The sequence below is a fragment of the Lissotriton helveticus genome, chromosome 12 (assembly GCF_964261635.1).
Source record: "Lissotriton helveticus chromosome 12, aLisHel1.1, whole genome shotgun sequence".
Lineage (NCBI taxonomy): Eukaryota > Metazoa > Chordata > Amphibia > Caudata > Salamandridae > Lissotriton > Lissotriton helveticus.
Window position 1 is genome coordinate 876058469 of NC_136073.1, and position 23634 is coordinate 876082102.

General features: G+C 45.0%; 1 protein-coding gene across 2 annotated transcripts in view; it reads right to left on the reverse strand.

Annotated features, from left to right (window-relative positions):
• LOC144797830 (uncharacterized) overlaps positions 1-15158 on the reverse strand; it is a 127302-nt gene extending 112144 nt beyond the window's left edge. The window contains exons 1-2 of one of the 2 annotated variants that reach the window (XM_078668638.1): positions 15002-15158; positions 6316-6450 (exon numbers count right to left, since the gene is read on the reverse strand). In XM_078668638.1, coding sequence (XP_078524764.1) covers positions 6316-6445 — 130 coding nt within the window. In that variant the 5' untranslated portion in view covers positions 6446-6450; positions 15002-15158. The remainder of the gene's footprint in view (positions 1-6315; positions 6451-15001) is intronic. The other variant, XM_078668637.1, reaches the window with a different exon arrangement.
• Positions 15159-23634: the final 8476 nt, after the last annotated feature.

The window sequence follows — 23634 nt, forward strand, 5'->3', positions numbered from 1 at the left end:
GGTCATGGTGAAGGAAGTTCAGCCCAGTTGCTCCTCTCAGGGTACGTTCAACTTATGCATGTAATTTTAGTCACAGAAAAATTTGTTTTCGGTGTGTAGCATTCAAGGCTATTCCTTCTGACTGGCTTAATGTTTGTTTCAAAAACGTGAGAGACAGAGATATGAAATGAGTTTTACCGCCCTCGCCGCTGCGTCCCCGCCCCTCGACTGCTCGCATTTGCTGCCTCGCGCCTCCCAGCTGCTCCTCCGCCCTAAGGCAGGAGCGCCTAAGGCGAGCCGGTCTGCGCCCGCCCGTGCCTGGACCGCTCCCAGCGACAGAACCCATGGCCCCCGCACCCGCCACGACGACCGCCGCCACTAAGACGCCATCACGCTCTCAACTCCGGACGGAGCCACACCTGCTTCAAGGCCGCCCGAAACGCAGATACGGTCCCTTCACCTGCCGGAACTGCAGATACACCAGCCTCAGAGCCGACGAACCACCCGCCAAGAAAGACTCCAACCACCTCCGATGCATACTACTGAAAACCCCCTCCGCGCGCAAGCATGCCGTCGAGCTCTGGGACCTGCTCGACACAACATCCCCGGACGTCGCCTTCCTGGCAGAGACCTGGTTTAACTACTCCTCCGCACCAGACATCGCCATAGCCATCCCAGACGGCTACAAGATAACCCGCAGAGACCGCACAAACGGAGTCGGAGGAGGAGGAAGCGCCATCGTCCACAAGAACAGCATCAGGGTCTTGACTAGCACCGACGACGCTCTCAGCACCGCCGAACACATGCATTTCCAGATCCACAAAGACCCTAATTCCACCCTCAGAGGCACACTCGTCTACGGACACCCTGGACCCCGCCCCCAGTTCAGCGACTCCATCACCGACTTGATAAGCACGCACGCCCTGACCTCCACCCTCCACGGAGATCTGAACTTTCACCTTGAGAACAACGACGACAACAACTCCACAACCCTGATCGATAACCTCGCCAATCTCGGACTGAAGCAACTCGTCACAACGCCCACCAACTCCGCCGGCCACACGCTCGACCCAGTCTTCTCCTCAAGCCTGTACGGCTCCATCAGCCACACCACCGAACTCCTCTGGACCGACCACCGCTGCATCCACTTCGCCTTCCAGAAACCCACCACCGCACCCAACACATACCCCACCGCTGATGGAGCAAAATCACAGAAGACCAACTACACACAAACCTCGCTCTCTGCCCACCCACGGATCGAGGAATGCGCCAACACCCTCGCCCCGCTGAAGAAACGCTCCCCACAGACACACCAGCAAGAGGGCCAGCTCGTTCACCCCAGAACTCCTAGCCTCCAAGCAAGCCTGCCAGAAACTAGAGAAGAAATGGCACAGTGAACAAACTCTGGACAGCCATGCAGCACACATGGACGCCATCCGCAACCACCACCACATGTTATGTTATATGATTGTTAAAGCGCAAACAGCTGCCCCAGCAACGGAGCGTCCCGGCGCTGACCTAACCAGTACCTGAGGGGAGAGGGGGATGGCCACAGAGAACTAGATGAGGGAAAAGAGATGAGTTTTTTGTGATTTCCGAAAGGCAGTCAAGTTGGTTAAAGTGCGGATATGTAGGGGTAATGAGTTCCAGAGTCTAGCCCCCAAGACTTTGAAGGAACGCCCACCCATTCTACAGAGCTTGAATCGTGGGATCGACACGAGGTGTTGTCCCAGTGAGCGTAAGTTACGCTGAGGGGTGTAGGGTACAAGGAGCGGGCGTAGGAGTTCAGGGCAGTCAGAATTCAGAATTTTAAATGCGGTGGTAAGAGTTTTAAAGTGAATTCGAGATTCAATTGGGAGCCAATGCAGGTTACGGATGGTAGCTCTGGCAGAGCACCTTCGTGGGAGGCCAACCACCGCTCTGGCGGCCGAGTTCTGAATGCGTTGCAGCCGCGCTAATTCTGCTTTATTTGCCCCCAGGAATAGCACATTGGCATAGTCCAGCCGGGCAAGTATCATGGCTTGGATAATGAGTTGGAGGGTACTGGGGTCGAAGAACCCGAGTATCGGGTTAAGACTCCTCATTAGACCCACACACGTTGCTGCCAATTTCTTTGTGTGGGACTGATAGTTGAGAGAAGAGTCAAGCCAGACACCTAGGTTCTTCACGACCTCTTTTGGCACAGGGGTAGGGCCAAGCGAGGAGGGCCACCAGTGATCGCTCCAGTAGCTGGGATTCTTGCCAAGGAAAAGCACCTCCGTTTTCCCGGCGTTCAGCTGCAGGCAGTTGCGTGTCATCCACTGTGCAACTGCCGCTAGCCCATTCCTGAATTTGGTGGCCGAGGTAGAAGGGCCTTCAGTGAGTGAGATGACCAGCTGTGTGTCGTCGGCGTACGACACAAGCGTAAGGTCCCACTCTCTAGCCACTGCAGCAAGAGGCTGGACGTACAGATTAAAAAGAGATGGGCTAAGCGCCGATCCCTGAGGGACTCCTTGGTCGATGGGATGGGGTTGGGAGATGTGGGGAGGGGCTGAAACTTGAAAGGATCTGTCCTTAAGAAAGGACCGGAACCAGTCAAGGGCGAGTTCGTTAATCCCTATGGCCTCAAGTCGATTCAGCAAGATGTTGTGTGAGACCGTGTCAAATCATCATCAGGGCGGCCAAGAGGACCTTTTTCAAAGACCGCCTCGACATCAACGCACACAATAGCAAGGAGCTCTTCAACATCGTGAAGGAACTCTCCAACACCAACAACATCCCGCTGTCGCAAGCACTGTGCGACTCCCTCGCCACCTTCTTCCACCGCAAGATAGCAGACATAGCCGACCCACCTCCGCCTTACACAGAACCACCTCTCCTTCAGAAAACAACTAAAAACCTGGATATTCGATAAGTAACGTACCCCCCCTCCCTCAAGCGCCTTGAGACCCTCTGGGTGAGTAGTGCGCTATACAAATTTGAACTTGACTTGACATCCACGACAGCTTCAACACCCAGACAGCCCCAACAGACAGCAACACAACAGACCCTCCGTACACCATCGACCACGACCCCCTGCTAGCCTGGGCCAGCATGAGCATCGATGACACCATCAAGACCATGCGCTCAATCCAATCCACTCCGCTCTCCGTCAGACCCGTTCCCGCACCACATCTTCAACAGATCAAGCAGCTCCATCGCACCCCACCATCGCAACGTCATCAATCTCTCCCCCGAGACCACGACCTTCCCAGAGATCTGGAAACAAGCCGAGATCCACGCTCTACTCAAAAAACATAAGGCAGACCCAAGAGACCTCAACAACTTCCGGCCCATCTCTCTGCTCCCCTTCCCAACCAAGGTCATCGAGAAAACCGTCCACAGACAGATAACCCAATACCTCGAAGAAAACAGAATCCTGGACCCTTCCCAGTCAGGGTTCCGCAACAACCACAGCACCGAGACTGCCCTCATCACCGCCACCGACATCAGGACCCTGCTGGATAACGGCGGGACCGCAGCACTTATCATCCAAGACGTCTCTGCCGCCTTCAACACCATCTGCCACTGCACACTACACGCACGCCTCCACGCCGCAGGGATCCGAGACAAGGCTCTGGATTGGACCACCTCCTTCCTCTCCGGCAGAACCCAGAGCTTTTGCCTCCCCCCATTCTGTTCCAAAGCCTCCGAGATCATGTGCGGCGTACCCCAGGGATCCCCCCTCAGCTGTTTAACATTTACATGGCCCCGCTCGCACACGTAGCCCGACAGCACGACCTCAACATAATCTCCTACGCCGACGACACTTAGCTGATCCTCTCCCTCACCAAGGACCCCATCACCGCCAAAGCCAACCTACACGAAGGAATGAAGGCCGTCGCAGACTGGATGAAGACCAGCCGTCTGAAGCTGAACTCTGACAATACGGAGGTCCTCATCCTCGGCTCCAACCCTTCAGCCTGGGACAACTCCTGATGGCCGACAGCACTGGGGGCAGCCCAGATACCCACCGACCACGCACGCAACCTGGGAATCATCCTCGACTCAAGTCAACGCCTTCTCCTCCTCCTGCTTCAACACCCTCCACAAGATATACAGATGGATCCCGACAGATACAAGAAAGACAGTCACCCAGGCCCTCGTTAGCAGCAGACTCGACTACGGAAACACCATCTACGCGGGAGCCCTGACCAAACTCAATCGACTACAACGCTTCCAAAATGCCTTGGCACGACTGATCCTCGACGTACCACGCCACGGTCACATCACCCCCCATCTGAGAAACCTGCACTGGCTCCCCGTCAACAAGAGGATATCCTTCAAGCTCCTCACCCACGCACACAAGGCACTCCACAAGACTGGCCCAGCCTACCTCAACAGATAGCTCTCCTTCTACATCCCCCAACCGCCAGCTACGCTCCGACGACCTCACTCGCCATCGTCCCGCGCATCCAAAGAACAACCACCGGTGGGAGATACTTCTCCCACCTCGCCGCTAAGACATGGAACACCCTCCCACTGAGCCTACGACAGACCCAAGACCTGCTGAACTTCAGGAGGATACTCAAGACCTGACTGTTCAATCAGTAGCGCCCCCCCCTGAGACCCTCACAGGTATGTAGTGCGCTTTACAAATGATTGATTGATTGAAGGCATAGTTGACCTGTAAAATCGGTTAACGGTCTAAGGAGTCATCAGCCCTTTGAATTATGTCTAGATTGCTTGCCTTCCATGCCCAAATGATCCTTAATATAAACATGTCCTGCTTTTAAAAAAACATCATATTAAGATGTGACTTGAACAATTTCAACCAATGTCTCACTTCTTAAAGTTGGTATTATTACAACAAATAGGCTGCTTGTTTCTTTCATACCATTTAGATTTCGCTTTATTTAGAACGTTAGTAAAGGGAGTATCAAAAATAGCTTTTGGAGACTCATTGGAGCCCACAACATCTTCAGCTGAGCTTTTGCAGGCAGCAAAGGATTGAATGAGAGACAAGTAGGTCTCGGATTCAACTGGAGCTCATTTACTGCTGGTTGCCATCTTCTAGGGGTGAAGGAGGTTAGGTACAAGTGAGGAAGCACTAGGACAACAGAACTGTTAGGAAATTATTATCCAACTAAGAGAAGGGACGTGACCGTAATATTAGGTGAATTGAGACCAATGTATAGACCAATTCAGCTGGAGCCCTTCCAAGTAAGGTCACTGAAAAAACTATAAAAGAAGTATGGTTGTTAACCACATTTTCAGACTTTACGGTAACGTGATGCTCAGGAAAAGACTCCACCAAATGTTCAAGTCCCATCAAAAGTACTTGGCTGGCTTTAGGTGACAGCATTTCCACTAAATAATTAGGGTCCTCTTTTAAAGGTTTGCTGTAAACTGGCGGCCGCAGATAAGACCAAGCATCGGGGATATATTTGGATTACAAGTGCAGAGTGCAGCCAGGTGTTCACAGGAATCCTAAGGTACCACAAGAATCCAAATGGGACAAGCAAGCATGTGCACGATCAAAACCAAGACCCAGCTTCAAGCGAATCTCCCTGGAGAGTAACATAATGAGTTTAAGAGCCAGCAGAGGGGGTCCATACCCCAGGTTTAAGAATTTCTGTCCGTTCTAATTCATGCTCCACAAACAAACCAGGATATTTACTTTGTTGACCTCTGACAATTGTTATGACAAATCTTTGAATAAATCCCAAGAAACAATGGATAAGGCCAGGGATTATCCACTAGAGCTCATACATTTTAAGTGCCGGCATTAAGCCCTGTCTCTAGACTTAAAAGTGCTCAGAAACAGCAAGATTGGGATCTGTTTTTAATCTGCAGACTGAGGTCAGTGTATCTTCGCCTTCATGTGGCTCAAAGTAATGTTTGAGAAAAGATGCCCATCAAAACCTACAGACAGAAGCAAAAGGAACAAAAACAAAGAAGTCTGCCTCTTAGTGAGGCCACTTATAAACCAAACAAAAACCTAGTTCAAACCATCGTGGGCCCTGTTGCACCGACACCCTTATATTTCAGAAAACAAGGTGATTAGCACAGTGCAAGGAGACGGAGGAGAGAGTCCGATAGGATTTTATATTTAGGGACACCTAGGCCTCTAGAGTCACACTTTACTCTGCGGACAGTTTTATTTAATGTAGTCATGTGGTTTGAAACATAAGAGCCACAACCGGAACTCTCTCAGGAAACATGTCTAGAGTTTTCTTGTAATGCCCTGGAAAACATTCTACTTTTGGACATCTAAAATGATGCATATATTAATTTAAACTAATTTATTCAATTTCTCCTACAAACAGCACAATGCTTTCTTCATATTAACTATGACTTAGTAAAGATTTACTTTACCGGGCGCTGGAATTGCTGGAACAGTCAACATTGCCAAACTTTCTCCAGGTACTTCGGACACTTCATAACTTCCGACCATTTCTTTCATTATGGCATCAAACAGCTCCTGCTTGATCCCTCCTTGCGCCATTTTCCCTGCAGCAAAAAAGTAATCGTAAGATAATTTAGAGTAGAGCATGTAAAGGGGGTTAGGATTCTTGATAATTAGGCAAGACACCATTTTTGCCAATATGAAAAAGTTGTATATCAGCGATGTGCCTGCCTCAAAAAAGACTTTTTGGGGAAATTAGGCGATCCATCATCGTCAAGGACAAAAAAAATCAAGACAAACCAATGAGTTTTTGAACGGCCTGCAAAAACGTAGCCTCAAGCAAAGATTGCACTACCTGTTCCAACTCGTGTATTAATCTGAAAAAGGAGTCTTCGTGGATCTGCATTGTCGCGCTTCTAGTTAGCTTGAACCACTCAAAAGCTGTTTGGACCCCAGAAAACTGCAGTTGGTATTTCCCAATGGAGTCGTACAGAGCTGTTTAGGGAGGATGGCTCACAAGGAGGGAAACAAGGAAGCTCCCTTTCCCTTCTCATCCTCCTATTCTTCCAGGCAAATTCTCTCCCAAAAGGTTCTGCATGGATATGTCCTACATCTTCTTTTTTCTGAGGCATTGAGGTCTTAATGAATCTGAATTTATATATTGCTGGAATGTGGTGTGTAAAGTGTTAACTTTTATTGACTGAGATCTGAGGGAGCACACGTAATCTAGTGCCCAACACTGTGTATAGTGATGAGTCAATGAGGTAGCGGCAACAATGCCCACTCAACCTAGCTAAAAAGAAGGTAGAACATGTTAGCCTTTTAGAAAAGAGGAGTGGAAAGTGATGAGTGCAAGAACACAAACGATCAGATGACACAAACAAATAATGAATGGCCAAAGTGAGAAGCAAGTGATGAGGACATTGCATTTAAAACAATTGAAAAATTAAATATTAAAGAATTCTGTTATAACCAGTTGAGTAAAAGGATGCAAAATGGCCCGATTAGTATAGTTTTAAATAATAGCTAGCTCCAAAGCATAGGAGATATTCAGACATCGAAATTACAGATTATATAGGATCATAGATTGGAAAATAACGTTCTTGAAAAGAAAGCAGAGCTAGGCGAGCTATAGGAACTGGTAAGGGGCTGAAAAAGAAAAAAATATATATTTTATGAAAAAGAGGATGTAGGACCAGAACGCATTACAAAAATAGATAAGAACGAATTGGTGGGGGGGTCCTCCTAGCAGACACCTCAGTAGCTGTGTTCTATAACATGATTCAGCACCTACAAAAACCATGGTGAAGAAATCATCCCGGATGTTTTTTAACAAGATAGATTTTCAGTTTATGGAAGGTGGATGTGCCTCTTTCTTCAATTTTGTCAAACAGATTAGAGCATTTTCAAAGAGTCACCACCTCTTCAACTGAAAAGATAAAGCAGAATTGATTCAACAAAAAATTCAAGAAATTACACACATTATATCAACCATTTCGCTCTCTGACAGATGCCCAAAAAATATGAGTATTGATTATATTCCCCAATAACAAGCTACGATCTGCTCCTTATGAAAGAAATATATAAAAAATAAGTTTAACTGACTACCATCTAACCACTGTCTCTAATGGAATTTATGCTGTTCCACTTGGAAAATATTCGGATAGCTTGAAAAATGATGGTGAGAAATAACCAGAAACTTGTGGGTTTTAATCACACAGAGAAGGGTGGAAAAGTGCCAGAAGTAAAAACTCAGGACAACAAGGGTGATTATAATAACAAAGAATTGGAACTCCGTGAGGAAATAACTTCTAAACTGTAACGCAGTCATGATCACCTGCGACTGATATGGCTGCAGCAATAGAGATTGTGCAAGTTAAAACACAAACATCTGAAAAGGTGTGGAAGTAAATCGTATTGTTAGCACAAGCAAAGTGTTACTATAAAAATAAAGAAATACTTACTAATGATGTGAACCAGGGTGTTAAATATAAAAAGCAAGTTGATAAAAAGAGACGTACAAAAACAAAAAAAGTCCATTTACATTAAAGGTACCTGTAGGATCCAAAATGAAAGTGATAATACTAAAATCTAAATTTACGAACTAATGAAAAATGCTTAATGAAAACAAACTTATGAAAGAAGTTGAAAAGAGTTATTTATATTCGAAAACGAACAACCTTTAAAAGAAGAGATCTTGATATTACCAAAGGAGGTTTTGAACTCAATGAAGAATGCAATAAAAGGCATCAAATTAGCGAGAAAATGTTTGTAAAGAAAGTACTAGAACATTTGTGATCCGCCCCTAAAGAGAACACAGTAAAGAAGCGATCAGAAAAAGAAGTAAGCACACAGGAAATAGTAACCCATTTAGACACACCAAAATCTGCAGTGGATCATTCAGAAAAAAAATTGTACCAATCATTGAAATCCAAAATAATGTGATATGTAAAAACAATGGATTTGTAGTGAAAAATAGGAAACCTATTTTAATAAGTATTTTATCTCGATTTAATATCATGTCCATCTACACCTATATTCACAATGGTTCTAAAACATACTTTTAAGATCGTTGAATATTAAACAATTTCAAAAAAAATATTTTTAAATATCTTAAACTTGTGCAACTAGAAGATGATCATCGTAAACAATATTGCTTTGGCCTCCTTCTCTAGGGATAAACAGAAAAGGTGAATGTGGATAAAGTGATTGTTTAGTTCCATTTGGAATCTATTTTGGAAGAAAGTATAAATTCATAGAGGAAAATAGGAACTGTGAAATCCACATATATTTTGTAAAGGGGAACCATTTGAATGCGTAGAAGAAACATACTGTCACTGCGATGTCTATCTCAAACTTTATATGTGCTTTGTCCTCGGTCGAACTTCACTTTGAATGAGAAAATGAACAGCTGGAAAAACTGTTATTAATCAAACAAGTATCAGTGGCAAATACAAACTCAGGCTTAAAATCAAAACACTCAGATAACTGAAGTATCGTAAGTAAATATGTGAGAGCACCGATAATTGTCACAAAATGTTTTTAAAATCCAACACTGTGCCCAATGAGAGAACTTTTAATATAGCATGCGTAAAGCTGGACGAATGCGGAGGCTTTAAAAGGATTTGAAAACAATTTCCTTGATCAGGATTTATAAATGATTGCTCTTCAGGAAAAGTGGGAAATAAATTACATACAATGTAAAAACGATCCCATTTATGAGCAAAAAAGTGATAAAAGGAATGAAAAGACGCCCTTCATGTGGCCTTGTTACTCTGATTTCTTCTGTAGAGGTTGAGTTAACGAATGACTGTTAGCCAGAAAAGAGACCTGATCGTATTACTTCATGTTTCGAAAATATCAACCAGCTTTGAAGGCCTCGGTAAATTGAGTGTTGCTAATATCAATGTGTACATTTTCTTTGGGTACACAGCACTGAAATTTCCTGAAATTCCTTGTGTATTTGTTAGATGAGCTAAAAAACAATTTCTGTTATAATTTCCTCATAGAAACGGGCAACTTTTTTCAAGTTTATTTATTTTGTTTGATTAATTAAAATCTTACAAAAATTACTAAAAGTGTCATCAAATATAAAATTTAAATGAGATAAAATGATATAAGATTGTTATCATATCTTATACTTACTAAGATAAAATATACAACATTTTAAAATATAATCAATTAGCAATTCAGATTAAATTACTCCAATTTTTTTCCAACTATACACACAAATTTTACAAATGCAGATTTCATAAATATATCTTCAGGGTTTAAACACGCTATCAAAGCTTGCCTACATTTCCTTACTCCACGATCATTAAATAGTCTCTTAAAAATTGTTTTACTTTCATTTACTATTTCAGGACAAAGACACAGTAAATGTATACTGTTCTCTTGTCCGGATTTACATAACATGCATTGGGTATTCTCTTCTGATTTTTTCCACAGAGGTAAATGACAATCCTGGGAGTATGCCAAATCGTGCTTTGAAAAAGATATGTTTGTTTTTTTGCGACCACGATGTTAAAAGATAGTCTTGGATCTTTTTTTCCTGAATCCATTTATGATTGGCCATCCCGGTGTTTTTTTTACAAATATATCTTTATCTTTTGTCAGGGTCAGATGATTGGTAATTTTACTGATTGTTTTTTGAAAGCTCTCCTGGGTAATTGTATTTACCCAAATCGGTATCATGCCAAATTCTTCTACCGCTTATTTGAAAAATACCCCCTGTTATAACAGACTACTTTTCTGTGAACTACAAGGCTACTTTTGTGTCCCAGTACAGATATTAAAAGAAGGTGAAACAGATCTGAGAGGTACACAAACTAATATCTTTCAGTATTTCCCAACAGAAACTTTCTGAACTATCAATAGGTTGTAAGGAAGATAGACAACTTAGCTCAGTTGACACCTAGACAAGTTATCCTGAGCTTTAAAAAAATATAACCAGTGGAAGATGTGACAAAGTGTTGCCAGACAATGGGAAAACATGGAAGAGAAGATTTTCATGGATGGCCTCCGAGTTATCTTCATAACATGTGAAAATACTATATTTTCCCTTCTCAGCCCCTTCTCGGTTTCAGTCTCGAGTCAAGGCATTCTCAGTAAGAGACTCAGGTTTTCTTGCACACCTTATCTATGCTTGTGGTCTCGGGCCTGCACTACCTTGAGTAAGGAGAAAACCCTTGAGTTACCAATGCACTCTGTCCACTCTTTGAGTTTGAGTTAGCACTCTATTCTTGCTAGCAGAATAGTGCAACATTTTCCCATCCTTGATGTGAGACGTTTGTCTCCTCAACGGATAATAAGTCCTTGTTTGTGTTCCAACTAATAACGTGAGGAATTCTTAAAAGACAATGTATATCCATGTATATTCAATAACACTAAAAAAATGGTTAAGAAAACCTGCAAAAAATAACTGATAAGACTATCGCTTTCCATATAAACTCCCTCGCTTACTAAAGGAGGGGCTAATGCCGCTTGACTTTAGGGTATGAGTTTACAAGATGAAGAGGGTGAAGACCAGAATAGAATTGCATTAGAAGAAAGAATAGGAAAATCCCAGATTCAAGACCTGGAGCAGTCTCTTCTCTGCTCCATTCCCCCTTTCCCCTCACTCTTGTTGATCTATTTGATAAATCATTTTTGTGTAGTCTACATGAGTAGAGGAGGCCTTGCGAGTTAACGTCGATCTGCTCCTGTGGAAAATACTGGCACCTGACAAATGTCCAAAATACATTTGATAACAGGAAGGTCACTTTACAAACAGATTACGCCACAGTTTGCTCTTGCTCCGTTTCAGTTACGGGAATGGGAGAATAATGTGAAGGCCACAGGGCTTGTTTGAAACTACAAAATTCAGATAGCATGTGTAGATCGCAGAAAGCTCAAACATGGCTTCTAATTCAACTAAGCTACAATATCATTTTTAATAATTTGAAGAATGAAGCTATTGCCATGACTACATATAATTTTACAACTGCCACAAGACAGCTATTAATTTCTGAAGCTCCAACAGTTAAGGAGAATAAACAACTTTTATGTCAGGATGCTGAGGTCCCTTTTGTGAAGCAAAAAATTAAGTTGAACAGATAGTGGAGATATTTGTAATTAAAAACTAAGATAAAATTGTAATCAATATTGAAGGATCTTAAGGCAGAAGAGCAAATTAAATTAAAGATTTTGGACTGCAGCGATTACTGCCTTATGGGTGAAAAATATAGAAAATAATGGTAGTTGACGAAGAGTGTTATGGTTAGGGAAGGGAATAACAGACACATCACAAACAACATGAGTGTGTGAGTTTGTTAGTTAAACTAAATTTGATGGGTATGCCTTAAAAAGTTAGTATATTCAGAGAAAGACCAAGCCACAGAATTTGTTCTAGGTCCGTCAAGCAAAGTTCAATTGGAAAGAAAAGAAACAATCTCTGGCTATCATTCCTTGAAGTGGATGAATGTACAATAATGAAGCTCTCCACTATAACAGACTTCTGAAGAGGAAGCATTTTATGTTAAGAGTCTTATGTAGCGCCAACAATACCTGCTAGGGTATCAGAGCGCTGTACATCGAATCATAGAAATTAAGCAGGTACAAAAGAAAATGATGCACCAAATAATAGGTTACACATGCAATGAATGCTTAGTAGTGTGGTAGGGCAGAGTTCTACACAAGGACTAAGTTACTTTGGGAGGTTATTGGCATATTGTCGCATATGGCTATTCAATAGTAATCCTTTGACTTCTTTTTTAATGTGTCTGTCAAGGGGTTTCTTCTGTTTTCAGGAGGGAGCTCATTCCACAAGCATTAGAATTTTAATATGAAAGAAAGAAGATTGATATCACTTAAGAGACTACAGAATGTCCTTATAAGTATAGCAGATAACAACAATCCAGGGCATTTCTTGATAGGCCTTGAAGCTTGCTTTGAAGAAGGAGTACAGTCCTTAAATGTCAATTGGTTCTGGAAGAACTGATCAACAAAGGGTTCCTTGTTAGAACATATTTGACTAATAATCCAGTTTAACAAAAAATGAATCATTGTACACAGCTTAGGTGACCTTAACTATGGCATTCGTTTTAGAAGAGAGGTACAGTTTGGAGGCAAATATGCAGGCCTGGGGTGCCCTGAAAAAGTGATTGTTTATAATGGAATAACAAAAGGATTTCTGGACTCATGTCTAACTAGGAGAAGAGAGCACTAGAAGAAAAATTATGAATCTGAACATGGAAACACAGCTGCACCCTAACCCTACTTGTGTGAAACACACATTGCAAATAATGCGAAAATATTAGCCAACACAAGATGTTTCCAACATATATTCTGGGCAGACGACACAACTTTCTTTGATCTTATACCAACAGATTTTCAACTTCGGTTACTCAAGTTTAGCAAGTGCCATCAACAAAATCACCTGGAAATTAGCATGGTAAATAATGGTTTGACAGCATTTACAAAAACGAAATGAATGCACATTTGTGTGGAGAATGATAAATCCTCCTGATCACTTATTTCCAATTACAGTTATTTAGGTATTATTTTTTTTTAATAGTTTCTCATATTTATGTCATGCGGACATGGCATAAGGCCATGGTTTAACGGTTGTTGAGAAATGGTAAGATGTAGAAATCAGAATTGTTCACATTTCTTTAAACATTCCAAAATAAGCAAATGAGCTAAAGTTTCTATGATCAGAATTTCAGAAGGGGCCTCAGAAACTTGTCAAGGCTCCAGATGAACCTAAGAAACAGGTACTAATACTCTAGATAAGGCTGAAGAAGTAAACACAATCTCAAGAAGATGTCTCTGAACTGTCAACAATACTGCTGACCTGCACAGGACACCCCACAAATGGAATGTAGAATAGGGCACAAAATGCCAGATATGGTCTCTAAAAGTAATATCAATATAAGGGATATGGTAATGAGAAGTTAACACTACACTGCCCACAATGAGATATCCTAAACTTAAAAGTACTCCAGAAGATGCCTCCGGAACTGAAACGAACACACATACACATAATTTGCGAAGAGGTCAGGTACCTGCTCAGCATCATTAATGCAAGGTCTCTAAACACCAAAACAGGTACGATCTGAGCATTAGCAGGGGAAACGACACCCACATCAGTCCCTACAGAGGGAACACCAGTGCAAGCTTCCCTCACACACAGATCAGTCCCTACAGAGGCAACGCCAGTGCAAGCTTCCCTCACACACAGATCAGTCCCTACAGAGGCAACGCCAGTGCAAGCTTCCCTCAAACACAGATCAGTCCCTACAGAGGCAACACCAGTGCAAGCTTCCTTCACACACAGTCCAGTCCCTACAGAGGCAACACCAGTGCAAGCTTCCTTCACACACAGTCCAGTCCTCTCAGAGGCAACACCAGTGCAAGCTTCCCTCAAATATAGATCAGTCCCTGCAGAGGCAACTCCAGTGCAAGCTTCCCTCACACGCAGATCAGTCCCTACAGAGGCAGCGCAAGCTACCCTCACACAGATCAATCTCTACAGAGGCAACGCAAGTGCAAGCTTCCCTCACACACAGATCAGTCCCTACAGATACAACACCAGTGCAAGCGACCCTCACACACAGATCAGTCCCTACAGAGACCACACCAGTGCAAGCTACCCTCACACACAGATCAGTCCCTACAGAGACAACACCAGTGCAAGCTACCCTCACACACAGATCAGTCCCTACAGAGACAACACCAGTGCAAGGTCGCTCACGCACAATCAGTCCCTACAGAGACAACATCAGTGCAAGCTTCCCTCACACACAGTTCGGTCCCCACAGAGGCAACACTAATGCAAGCTTCCCTCACACACAGTTCAGCCCCCAGAGGCAACACCAGCGCAAGCTTCCCTCACACACAGTTCAGTCCCAAGAGGCCCTGCAGTGCAAGCTCCCCTCACACACACAATAGTCAGTACCACAGGGGGATTGCTAGTGCAAGCCTTCCTCCCACGCTTGAACAGCTAGTACCACAGAGGCACTGGAGGCTGTCCTGTCACGCAGCGGCGGCCCCAGCCGTGTAAACACCACCACCCGCTCCCTGTTCACAAACAAGTCCACAGCAGGCAGGGGCAGGCACTCTCCCACCGACCAGCACCATCAAGCGTCCCTCTCCGGCCCTCGACGCCTCACTCACCGCGGGCCCCGGCGGGGGCTGTGGGGGCCGTGGGGGCCGGGCCCTGTGCGCTCCCTCCCTCAGGCGAGGCAGACCGGGGACGTCTCAGACCCCGAGCGGAGCCGCGGTGCTGAGGGAGCTGGGCCGCAGGAAGTGACGTACGCGTGACGTCAGTACAGGCCGGTTGGTTCGTGCGACGCGTTGCGGGGACGTCAGACGCTCCGTTGCGTGAAGGGAAGTTCTGGGAGGGGGGGAGGGGAGAGGGGGGTGCGTGGGCTCATTGGAAGAGTAACCCCTGGCAACCGCGCAGCATCCTTCCTGTCGCCAGTAATATGGAAAGTAAACACGTTAAATAGGGCGGGGCTTCAAATAATCCTCAAATTTAAAAAGAAGATAAAATAACGCAACTGTTAAATATATTTAAAGCTGCCAATGTAAATGTATTTTCACTTTATTTGTATATGATGATGCTGCTAAATGCCCGCCCAACCCTTTTTGAATATTTTTGCAGGTATGAAAACCTAAATATAACTAATAACACTTGTACTTTGTTGTTAATATTGTTGACAATTAATTGCACCTGATCGAAATATGCCGCTGCTAAATGTATGTTCAACTGCTTTTAAATGTTTAATTTTACTTATTTATTTGTAAATCGTAGATATGGTATTGCTGTCGTATAGTATGCCTTTCTTAAATATTGTACATAATTGCAATTTTCTATCAAAGTTATTAATTTATCTAGCCTTATGCACCGCGGTTTTAAATACGATTTTAAATAGGAATTTACATAAGAATTTAAATACGAGTTTCGTTTTTGTTGGTGGTGATTGAATTGTGCTTTATGGATATTTGTACCCGAATAAAGATTATTGAATTGAATATTTATTTAGAAAATTGTTCCTTTTGTGGGGGTTCCAAATATTTTTTTTCCAGGCAGAGTTAAAGAGTTTGAAGATTGGTGGGTGTTTTAAAGGGCCCCCAAGGCTCTGCTTGCAGGGAGGGCCATGGACATGAACCTAGCTGGGGACCACTTAGAGCAGTTGAGGAGGTTTGAATGCAAAGGTTTTCAGTGTCACCAAGGGCCTGTGGTATAGAGTGACCAGATCTTGAGAACCAAAAACCGGGATTTTTATTAAAAATAGAAGAAGGATTACAATTTTTCATCCACAGAATGACAGCTCTTATCAACATAGGATCACAGAAGATGCATTAAGAAAATAAATAAAATGTAATTTCTACAACCAATGGCATCCCTGTTAATTAAATTGCTTAATTATAACAGCTGCTAACTAGCTCAGCTTTAGAATACCCAAAAAAGTGCCTCTCAATGTTTTCAGTCGACCCCCTCCAAAATCCGGAACATGAGCCAAAATTGCCAAAATCTGCGGGGACAGCTGGTGAAAACCCGGGACTGTCCGGGAAAATCCGGGAGGTCTGGTCACCCTATCGTGGTAGGCCCTAAGAACGTGAGGGTCCAACAAGCCCCATTTTGGGATGTGATCTGATAGGTGAAGTGGGGCGCCAGCAGGGCTTTCGCAGGTGGAGCCCCATAGGGATAGACTGCCTCGGGGATGTCTGGCGAAATGGGACATGACCACTTTCAATGACTTTCAGAGTATCAAATGGCTGATGGGGAGTGGTTCCCCTACCAACAATCGAGGCATGCCCTGCGTTGTCATGTGTCGGAAGGAGAATTGTTACCCGAATACTCCCCACTGCTACTCGACCCCATGATCGATAAGGCTGTTTCTCTCACATATCGAAAACATGAATAATCTTCAGGCCCCCTTGGGCCCTCCGAGGGAGGCATGGGAGACAGATTTGGGGTTGCTAGAGGATGACAATTGGTTAGAGACTATGAAGAGTCGTAGGGAAAGTGGCATACGAGCATGGTGCAGACTGATCCTACACAGGTCATATTCCCAGGACACTCCAACATAGACTGGGTCGATGCAACTCTGACCAATGCGCCATGGGCTGCGGGGAAGGTGGCACCTTCTTTCATATTATCTGGGCCTGTCTCAAAATTCAGCGTTACTGGACAGGAGTAACTCAGGTCATGTCCATGGTGGTGGGTCTTCCGGACCTGGTTGAGGCACGCTGGCACCTGTTAGGAGTGACGGGGAAGTCAATTGGCCCAAACATACCAAAATCTGGCTCATGTTAGCTTCAGGGTGGCAAAAAGGAACACCGCGAGGGCATGGGGGGCTGCAGACCCACCGAGAATTGGAGACTGGAAACGAGATCTAGATTTGTGACAGCAGGCAGAGAACGTGGCCTATCAGAGCAGAGGGTTCCCCCAAAAATGAGAAAAGATCTAGAAATCATGGGAGAAGTACAGAAAGTAGCTATGAAGGGTCAGAGAAACGGGAAAGTCGAAAGCGAATTGAAACCATGTGCCATCGGGATATGCGACTGTGAATCCTCTCTTGTCAAAACCATACTGTTCATCCTGTCTAACACCACCAGTTTAAACCCTGTCTCTGCATTGTCTGTTATGGTGTATTGAGCAACTGTTTATTAAAAAGAACTTTTAAAAAAAAGAACTTGAGAGTAAGCAGTGTGGCGTTTATAGCCAGTATAGGTGGTCTTGAACTCTTTGCACAAGTGTTTTATGGGAGGGGTGTCAGTATGTCATGGTTTTCTGTGGGTCTGAGCATTTGATAATGGAAAGAAAGAGGCCTGCTAAGGGATTCAATAGTTTGACTATTAATGCACTGTGATTGTATACGGTTCATGAGGGCATTGTATGGGTAATTTAGGGACAATCAGTTGGCCGGTAGAGGGGGTTAAAAGATTCTGAGTGCTACCAAAGTGGTTTAGTGAACCAGCATTGTAGAACTCGCAAATAGAGTATGACTGCATACACCTTGGGGATCTTTGATGGTTGGCTGTTGGTCTTCAAGGACCAGCAGAGTGGCATGGTCTCACTGCCCCGAGTGCCCTCTCTTTTATTTTGTGTTGATAGTTTTACGTAGTGCAAACTCAACCCAAAGGTTTTGGAGCGATTTCCATGAGCACCAGTTACATTACACAAGGACAGATGCATTTCTAGTAGGCACAGGGAAATTACGTGATTTGCCCAGATTCACAGGATGTTGAGCCAATGCTTTCCCCAGTTCCAAAGTCTGCCGCTCTGGCCGCTACACCACATCCTCTCCCTGCTATAGACCTTGTGCTGGTCTTCATTAGTGGTCATAACAGCAATATCTAGTTTTAGCCCCGATCTGCTTGGAAGATAGCCAACCACAAAGGTTAGGTCTATGGTAATGGATCTTCTGTGCAAATGATGGGCTTATTGGCTGGATAGTCCCAGTTATTAACTTTACCAAAAGGGAGCCAAAGTTCCAGCTTATTTGAACATTTAGGTTTTCTCTCAGGAGAGTGCAAGTGCTGCTTCTTTGGTGCAGGTAATCCAAGTTGATATCCTTCAGAACTAGTCAATTTATGGACGTATTTTGGCTCCTGGCTGAACAAAGCAGAAAGTCCCAGCTTCTCGGTCACAATCAGTAACACAGGTAAATGAGATGGGTTGGAGAGGAATCCTATTCTGAACAAATAAAACTGTGTAGCAAATCCATAACTATGCCACAAAAAAGCCACAACCGCAAACTATCATATTTCTAGTCTCCCTGCTGATAATGCACTAAGCCAGGGGGTTGTGGCAAAATTACGCTGCCCTGTGATGGGGCATTAATGAAAAAGAGACTGGTTTATTGAAGCAGCCAGTCCTCCTTGCACAGTGGAGCTGGCACCTGGGCTGTTCTTTTAAGGGAGACATAGATCCTCCTTGTAGATGGGTGTAGTGAGTGACTGCACCTGGCTGCAGGGGTGTAGGGGGGTCCATAAACCCCTCCCCCCCTTCCACAGTGGTGCAATGACTGTGCATCACTGTCCATAAGAGGGCGCAGAGCCAAAGTGGTTCCCTCTTTTGCATGGGGCCACGCCCTCATGCAAATGAGGGATTGCCCTTTTAGGATGGCACTGTTGCACCAGTGCAATCTGTAATACAGAAGGGACTTCCAAGCATCTGCGACCCATTCCATAGTACAAAAGTTGCCCAGAGGCACAGAAAGCGGGAACACGCGAGCATTGCGCCACCAGAGCACTTTATGTAATAAGGCCCCTGGTGGCCTGTAGAATGGTTGGTTATCTGTAAGAGTAGTTTGTCTTAAAACTTGACCACTTTTCTGCATTCAAATGATGCCATGTCCATCCTCCAATGATGACAGATGTATGCCTGGAGGCACCTGCATGTGGTCGCCATCTTCATGTTCTTTTTTCCTGTGGTGACTTGCTAGTGCTTCCATGTGATCAGTCTCTACTCCATGCATTCAAATTTCAAATCACCTCATTTCTTGGAGAGGTGGGAGGGTCACATCTGAGTCCAGAACATTCTTCGATCTGCAAAGCTACTCCTACTGTTAAGGTAACCATTCCGTTTTGCAGCATTAATCTTTTCTGTATGTTCATGCTGTGCATACATTTTGTCGCAGTATTCCTTTCCTTTTGGAGGTTTGGCTAAAGTGAGCGTATGTTTACGAATACATGTTTTAAGAACTTGTTGCCCCACTCGCGCTTGCTTGTTAGCTTGAATATCCACACAGGTAATGTTTGGTGTAAGGAAGAGCATATGGCTCCCTTACCAATGCCATTAATTGACACATTGGCAATGAAGGCTGGGATTAGTCCTTTCGTGCTTGAGTGTGACCTTGGTTGCACTTCTAATGCTACTCCTGTTGTCTTGTAGCATTTTAGGATCATCTATACTATCCACCTTGCGCTAGTTCCTATGGTTACCTGTGAACCTTTGCTAACTGATGTAAAGGAAAATGAGTGTTCTCATTTGCGTATAGCTTTGTCTTTTTGTAAGTAATATGTCACTGCCCTTCTGACATCCAGTGTGTGAAGAGCCGTGTCTGCCTGTAATTAGTTGTTTTGAAAACGCTGGTAGCTCTATAGCTGTGTTAGTCTGGAAGTATGAGATTACTTTACTTTACGTTATGTTACCTGCAGTTTCCATCAGCAGCAGCCTCTCTTAGTTACGATCAGCAAGCGCCGGGACGCCCCTTGGCTGGGGCAGCCGTGCGCTATATAAATCTATATAACATAACATAACATAACTTTTGGAAGAAATTGTGGATTAATCCTCTTCACTAGTTTGTTGTGCATCTGCAATGAACACTGGGGGTTAAAACTTGGGCAATTCGGTTGGGCTACCTGGCTTGTCTGCTTTATTCGTTTGGGACAAAGGAAACTACGTCGTCGTGTGTCTCAATCAGCTAGGGGATGGGGGGGGGGTTCTGTCGCAGGTGCTTTAGCAGTTGGAGTTGCTGTTTAGCCGTGGGGTTGTGTACTGTCTCAGTGCTCCGTTCTGGGGGGTACTGTCTGATCATGACTCTTAAGGGCGTTGGTGCTCGCCTTCTCCTGTACCTGGAGGGGACCTGGGTTATGTGGCTCGGTTAGGGCTCTCAGGTGCATCCGGGGGCAGCACCGGATGCTGCGCGCCTGCCCTATGCTGGCACAACTGGTGCAGCAGCATGGATCATTCCATAGAGATGTGTTTTTGTGTATTCCCTGTGCCTCCTCCCTCCTAATTGTGTCCTCCGCCGCTGAGCCCCATTTCTTAACTGCTCCCACCCAAGCCGTTAGGAGGGGGGCCGCTTGGGGTTCTCCAGTGCATAGCAATCCCCCTTTTCGCCAATATTAGAGCTAGGGAGACAAAGCACGCCTCGACTTTGAGGGTTTTACGCTTACGAAAGAGGCCCAACCCACTGGCTTCCCAAGTGTCGATGTCTTTGAGTCCTGTTACTTCCTGCAATGTCTCATGTACAGTCTGCCAATATGGCCGTAGTGTGGGGCATGACCAGAACATATGTACAAATGTTGCGTCTTCAGATTGGCACCTCGGGCATACTAACTGTACATCTGGGTAAAAGTGCTAGAGCCTTGCTGGGGTGAGGTAAGCACGGTGCAATATAAAAAAAAATGAATGTTTTTGAAACAGGCGTTTCTATATACCTTCTTCAGGTACTCGAACACCCGCTCCCATTCTTTGTCATCTAATGATCGACCTATTTCCTCTTCCCACCTCAGCCGCAGCGGGGCTAGTGTAGTGGCAGTAAGATCCCGAATCGCTTTATAGAGCCATGTGATTAAGAGCCTCCCTAGCCCCATATGAAGAATTGCATGCAGTTCTGGGTGCGATCACTGGCTCCCCTTCAGTGCGGTCCCATATGCGGCAGCTGCGGAGTATTAATTGCCTGTGCAGCACAAATTGTCCTGGGGGAGACCTGTCTCATCCGAAAAGTGGTCGAATGGCAACAGTTGTCCATCCTCAACTAGAGATCCGACTTCTAGGACGTTGTGATCTGTCCAGATTTGTATTGTGCGGGCAGTGTAATACCCTCCCTTTTTGGGCTGGCCAGGTAACGGGTATAAAGGGGTGTATAACGGGGTGCTGCCAGAGATGCGATGTATTCATGCCTGTGCTACCTTCACCTGGATCAAGTGCGATGCTCTGAGCTGCATGCCTGGGAGCAGCATGCGACAAATGGCCGGTATGGACATAGGCCACTCGTCTGTTGCCGTCTCTACTAAGTGGTGCCCCTCCGTCCATCTAGAGAGCCACTGCGTTTGCACAGCATAAAAGTATGCCTCGAAGGAGGGTGCCCCTAATGCACCCTGGTTCAGTGGGAGCTGCAGCTTTGAGAGTGCGACTCTGCGACGTTTGTCGCCCCATATAAGGGAGCAGAGCAGAGTGTGAACCAAGTCCATCAGTCTTAATGGGAGATATCAGAATTACGGTGATCTGACTTTGTATCTATGCAGTATTAGTGGTATCAGTGGGACTGGTGGAAAAACATGCAAGTTTCCCTGACCTGGATACAAAGCTTTGGCTTTTCACATTTTCCAGGGTATCAAAAAGATCCGCTTGTCTTATAGCTTGGAAATGTTTTTTACTATTTCTTTAGTTTCCACTTGTGAGAGGTGCCTGTCTGCCTGCTTTCCACAGTTTTTTTGGCTAAGGGTATAAGTGGATACCATGTCTCCTCGAGTGTGCTGCTACTACCGCTAGACAGTTTGCAAACACCCTTGGAGCAGAATTTATCCCAGAGGGAGGCACTCTGAATTGGTAATGTACCTGGCCAACGGCGAACCTCCAAGGCTTCTAGTGTTCGTCTTTCATGGACACATGCAAGTACAAGTCTTTGAGGCTGTAGTGGCCATGTAGCCCCCATTCTACACCAAATCTCTTGCAGTGTGGCCATTTTGAATTTGTGTGTTATTATGAACTTTTGGTAAATCTAGAATTCCCCCAGTGTCTTGTTCAGTTTGGGCACAAAGAAATACAGCATGCCATGTTTTTCATTGAGATGATTCAGAAAAGGGGGTGGTGATGAACAGAGTGCCTGAATTAAGCAGACCACTCTTACCCAGTCCAAAGATCAGGGCTTGATCCATCACCGTTTTTTAGCTCACTGCACCATCCCAGCTCAGAACTTGGCTATATGCAAATTAGTCTGTTCCTGTCCCAGTGCATGATGGGAACAGGGCAAACCAAACTACCAAGCCAATTCTTATACTGGGAAGGAAACAAGCTTCCGGGGACCGGTTTCTGCCATTTCAGGCGTCTTCGGCCCGGCTTGCTTGAATCCTGATGGTGCAATGAGCAAGGGACTCACATCTGAGTATACCCTTCCACGCTTATGGTGGACAAAATGATTCAGAAAAGGGGGTGGTGATGAACAGAGTGCCTGAATTAAGCAGACCACTCTTACCCAGTCCAAAGATCAGGGCTTGATCCATCACCGTTTTTTTAGCTCACTGCACCATCCCAGCTCAGAACTTGGCTATATGCAAATTAGTCTGTTCCTGTCCCAGTGCATGATGGGAACAGGGCAAACCAAACTACCAAGCCAATTCTTATACTGGGAAGGAAACAAGCTTCCGGGGACCGGTTTCTGCCATTTCAGGCGTCTTCGGCCCGGCTTGCTTGAATCCTGATGGTGCAATGAGCAAGGGACTCACATCTGAGTATACCCTTCCACGCTTATGGTGGACAAAATGATTCAGAAAAGGGGGTGGTGATGAACAGAGTGCCTGAATTAAGCAGACCACTCTTACCCAGTCCAAAGATCAGGGCTTGATCCATCACCGTTTTTTAGCTCACTGCACCATCCCAGCTCAGAACTTGGCTATATGCAAATTAGTCTGTTCCTGTCCCAGTGCATGATGGGAACAGGGCAAACCAAACTACCAAGCCAATTCTTATACTGGGAAGGAAACAAGCTTCCGGGGACCGGTTTCTGCCATTTCAGGCGTCTTCGGCCCGGCTTGCTTGAATCCTGATGGTGCAATGAGCAAGGGACTCACATCTGAGTATACCCTTCCACGCTTATGGTGGACAAAATGATTCAGAAAAGGGGGTGGTGATGAACAGAGTGCCTGAATTAAGCAGACCACTCTTACCCAGTCCAAAGATCAGGGCTTGATCCATCACCGTTTTTTAGCTCACTGCACCATCCCAGCTCAGAACTTGGCTATATGCAAATTAGTCTGTTCCTGTCCCAGTGCATGATGGGAACAGGGCAAACCAAACTACCAAGCCAATTCTTATACTGGGAAGGAAACAAGCTTCCGGGGACCGG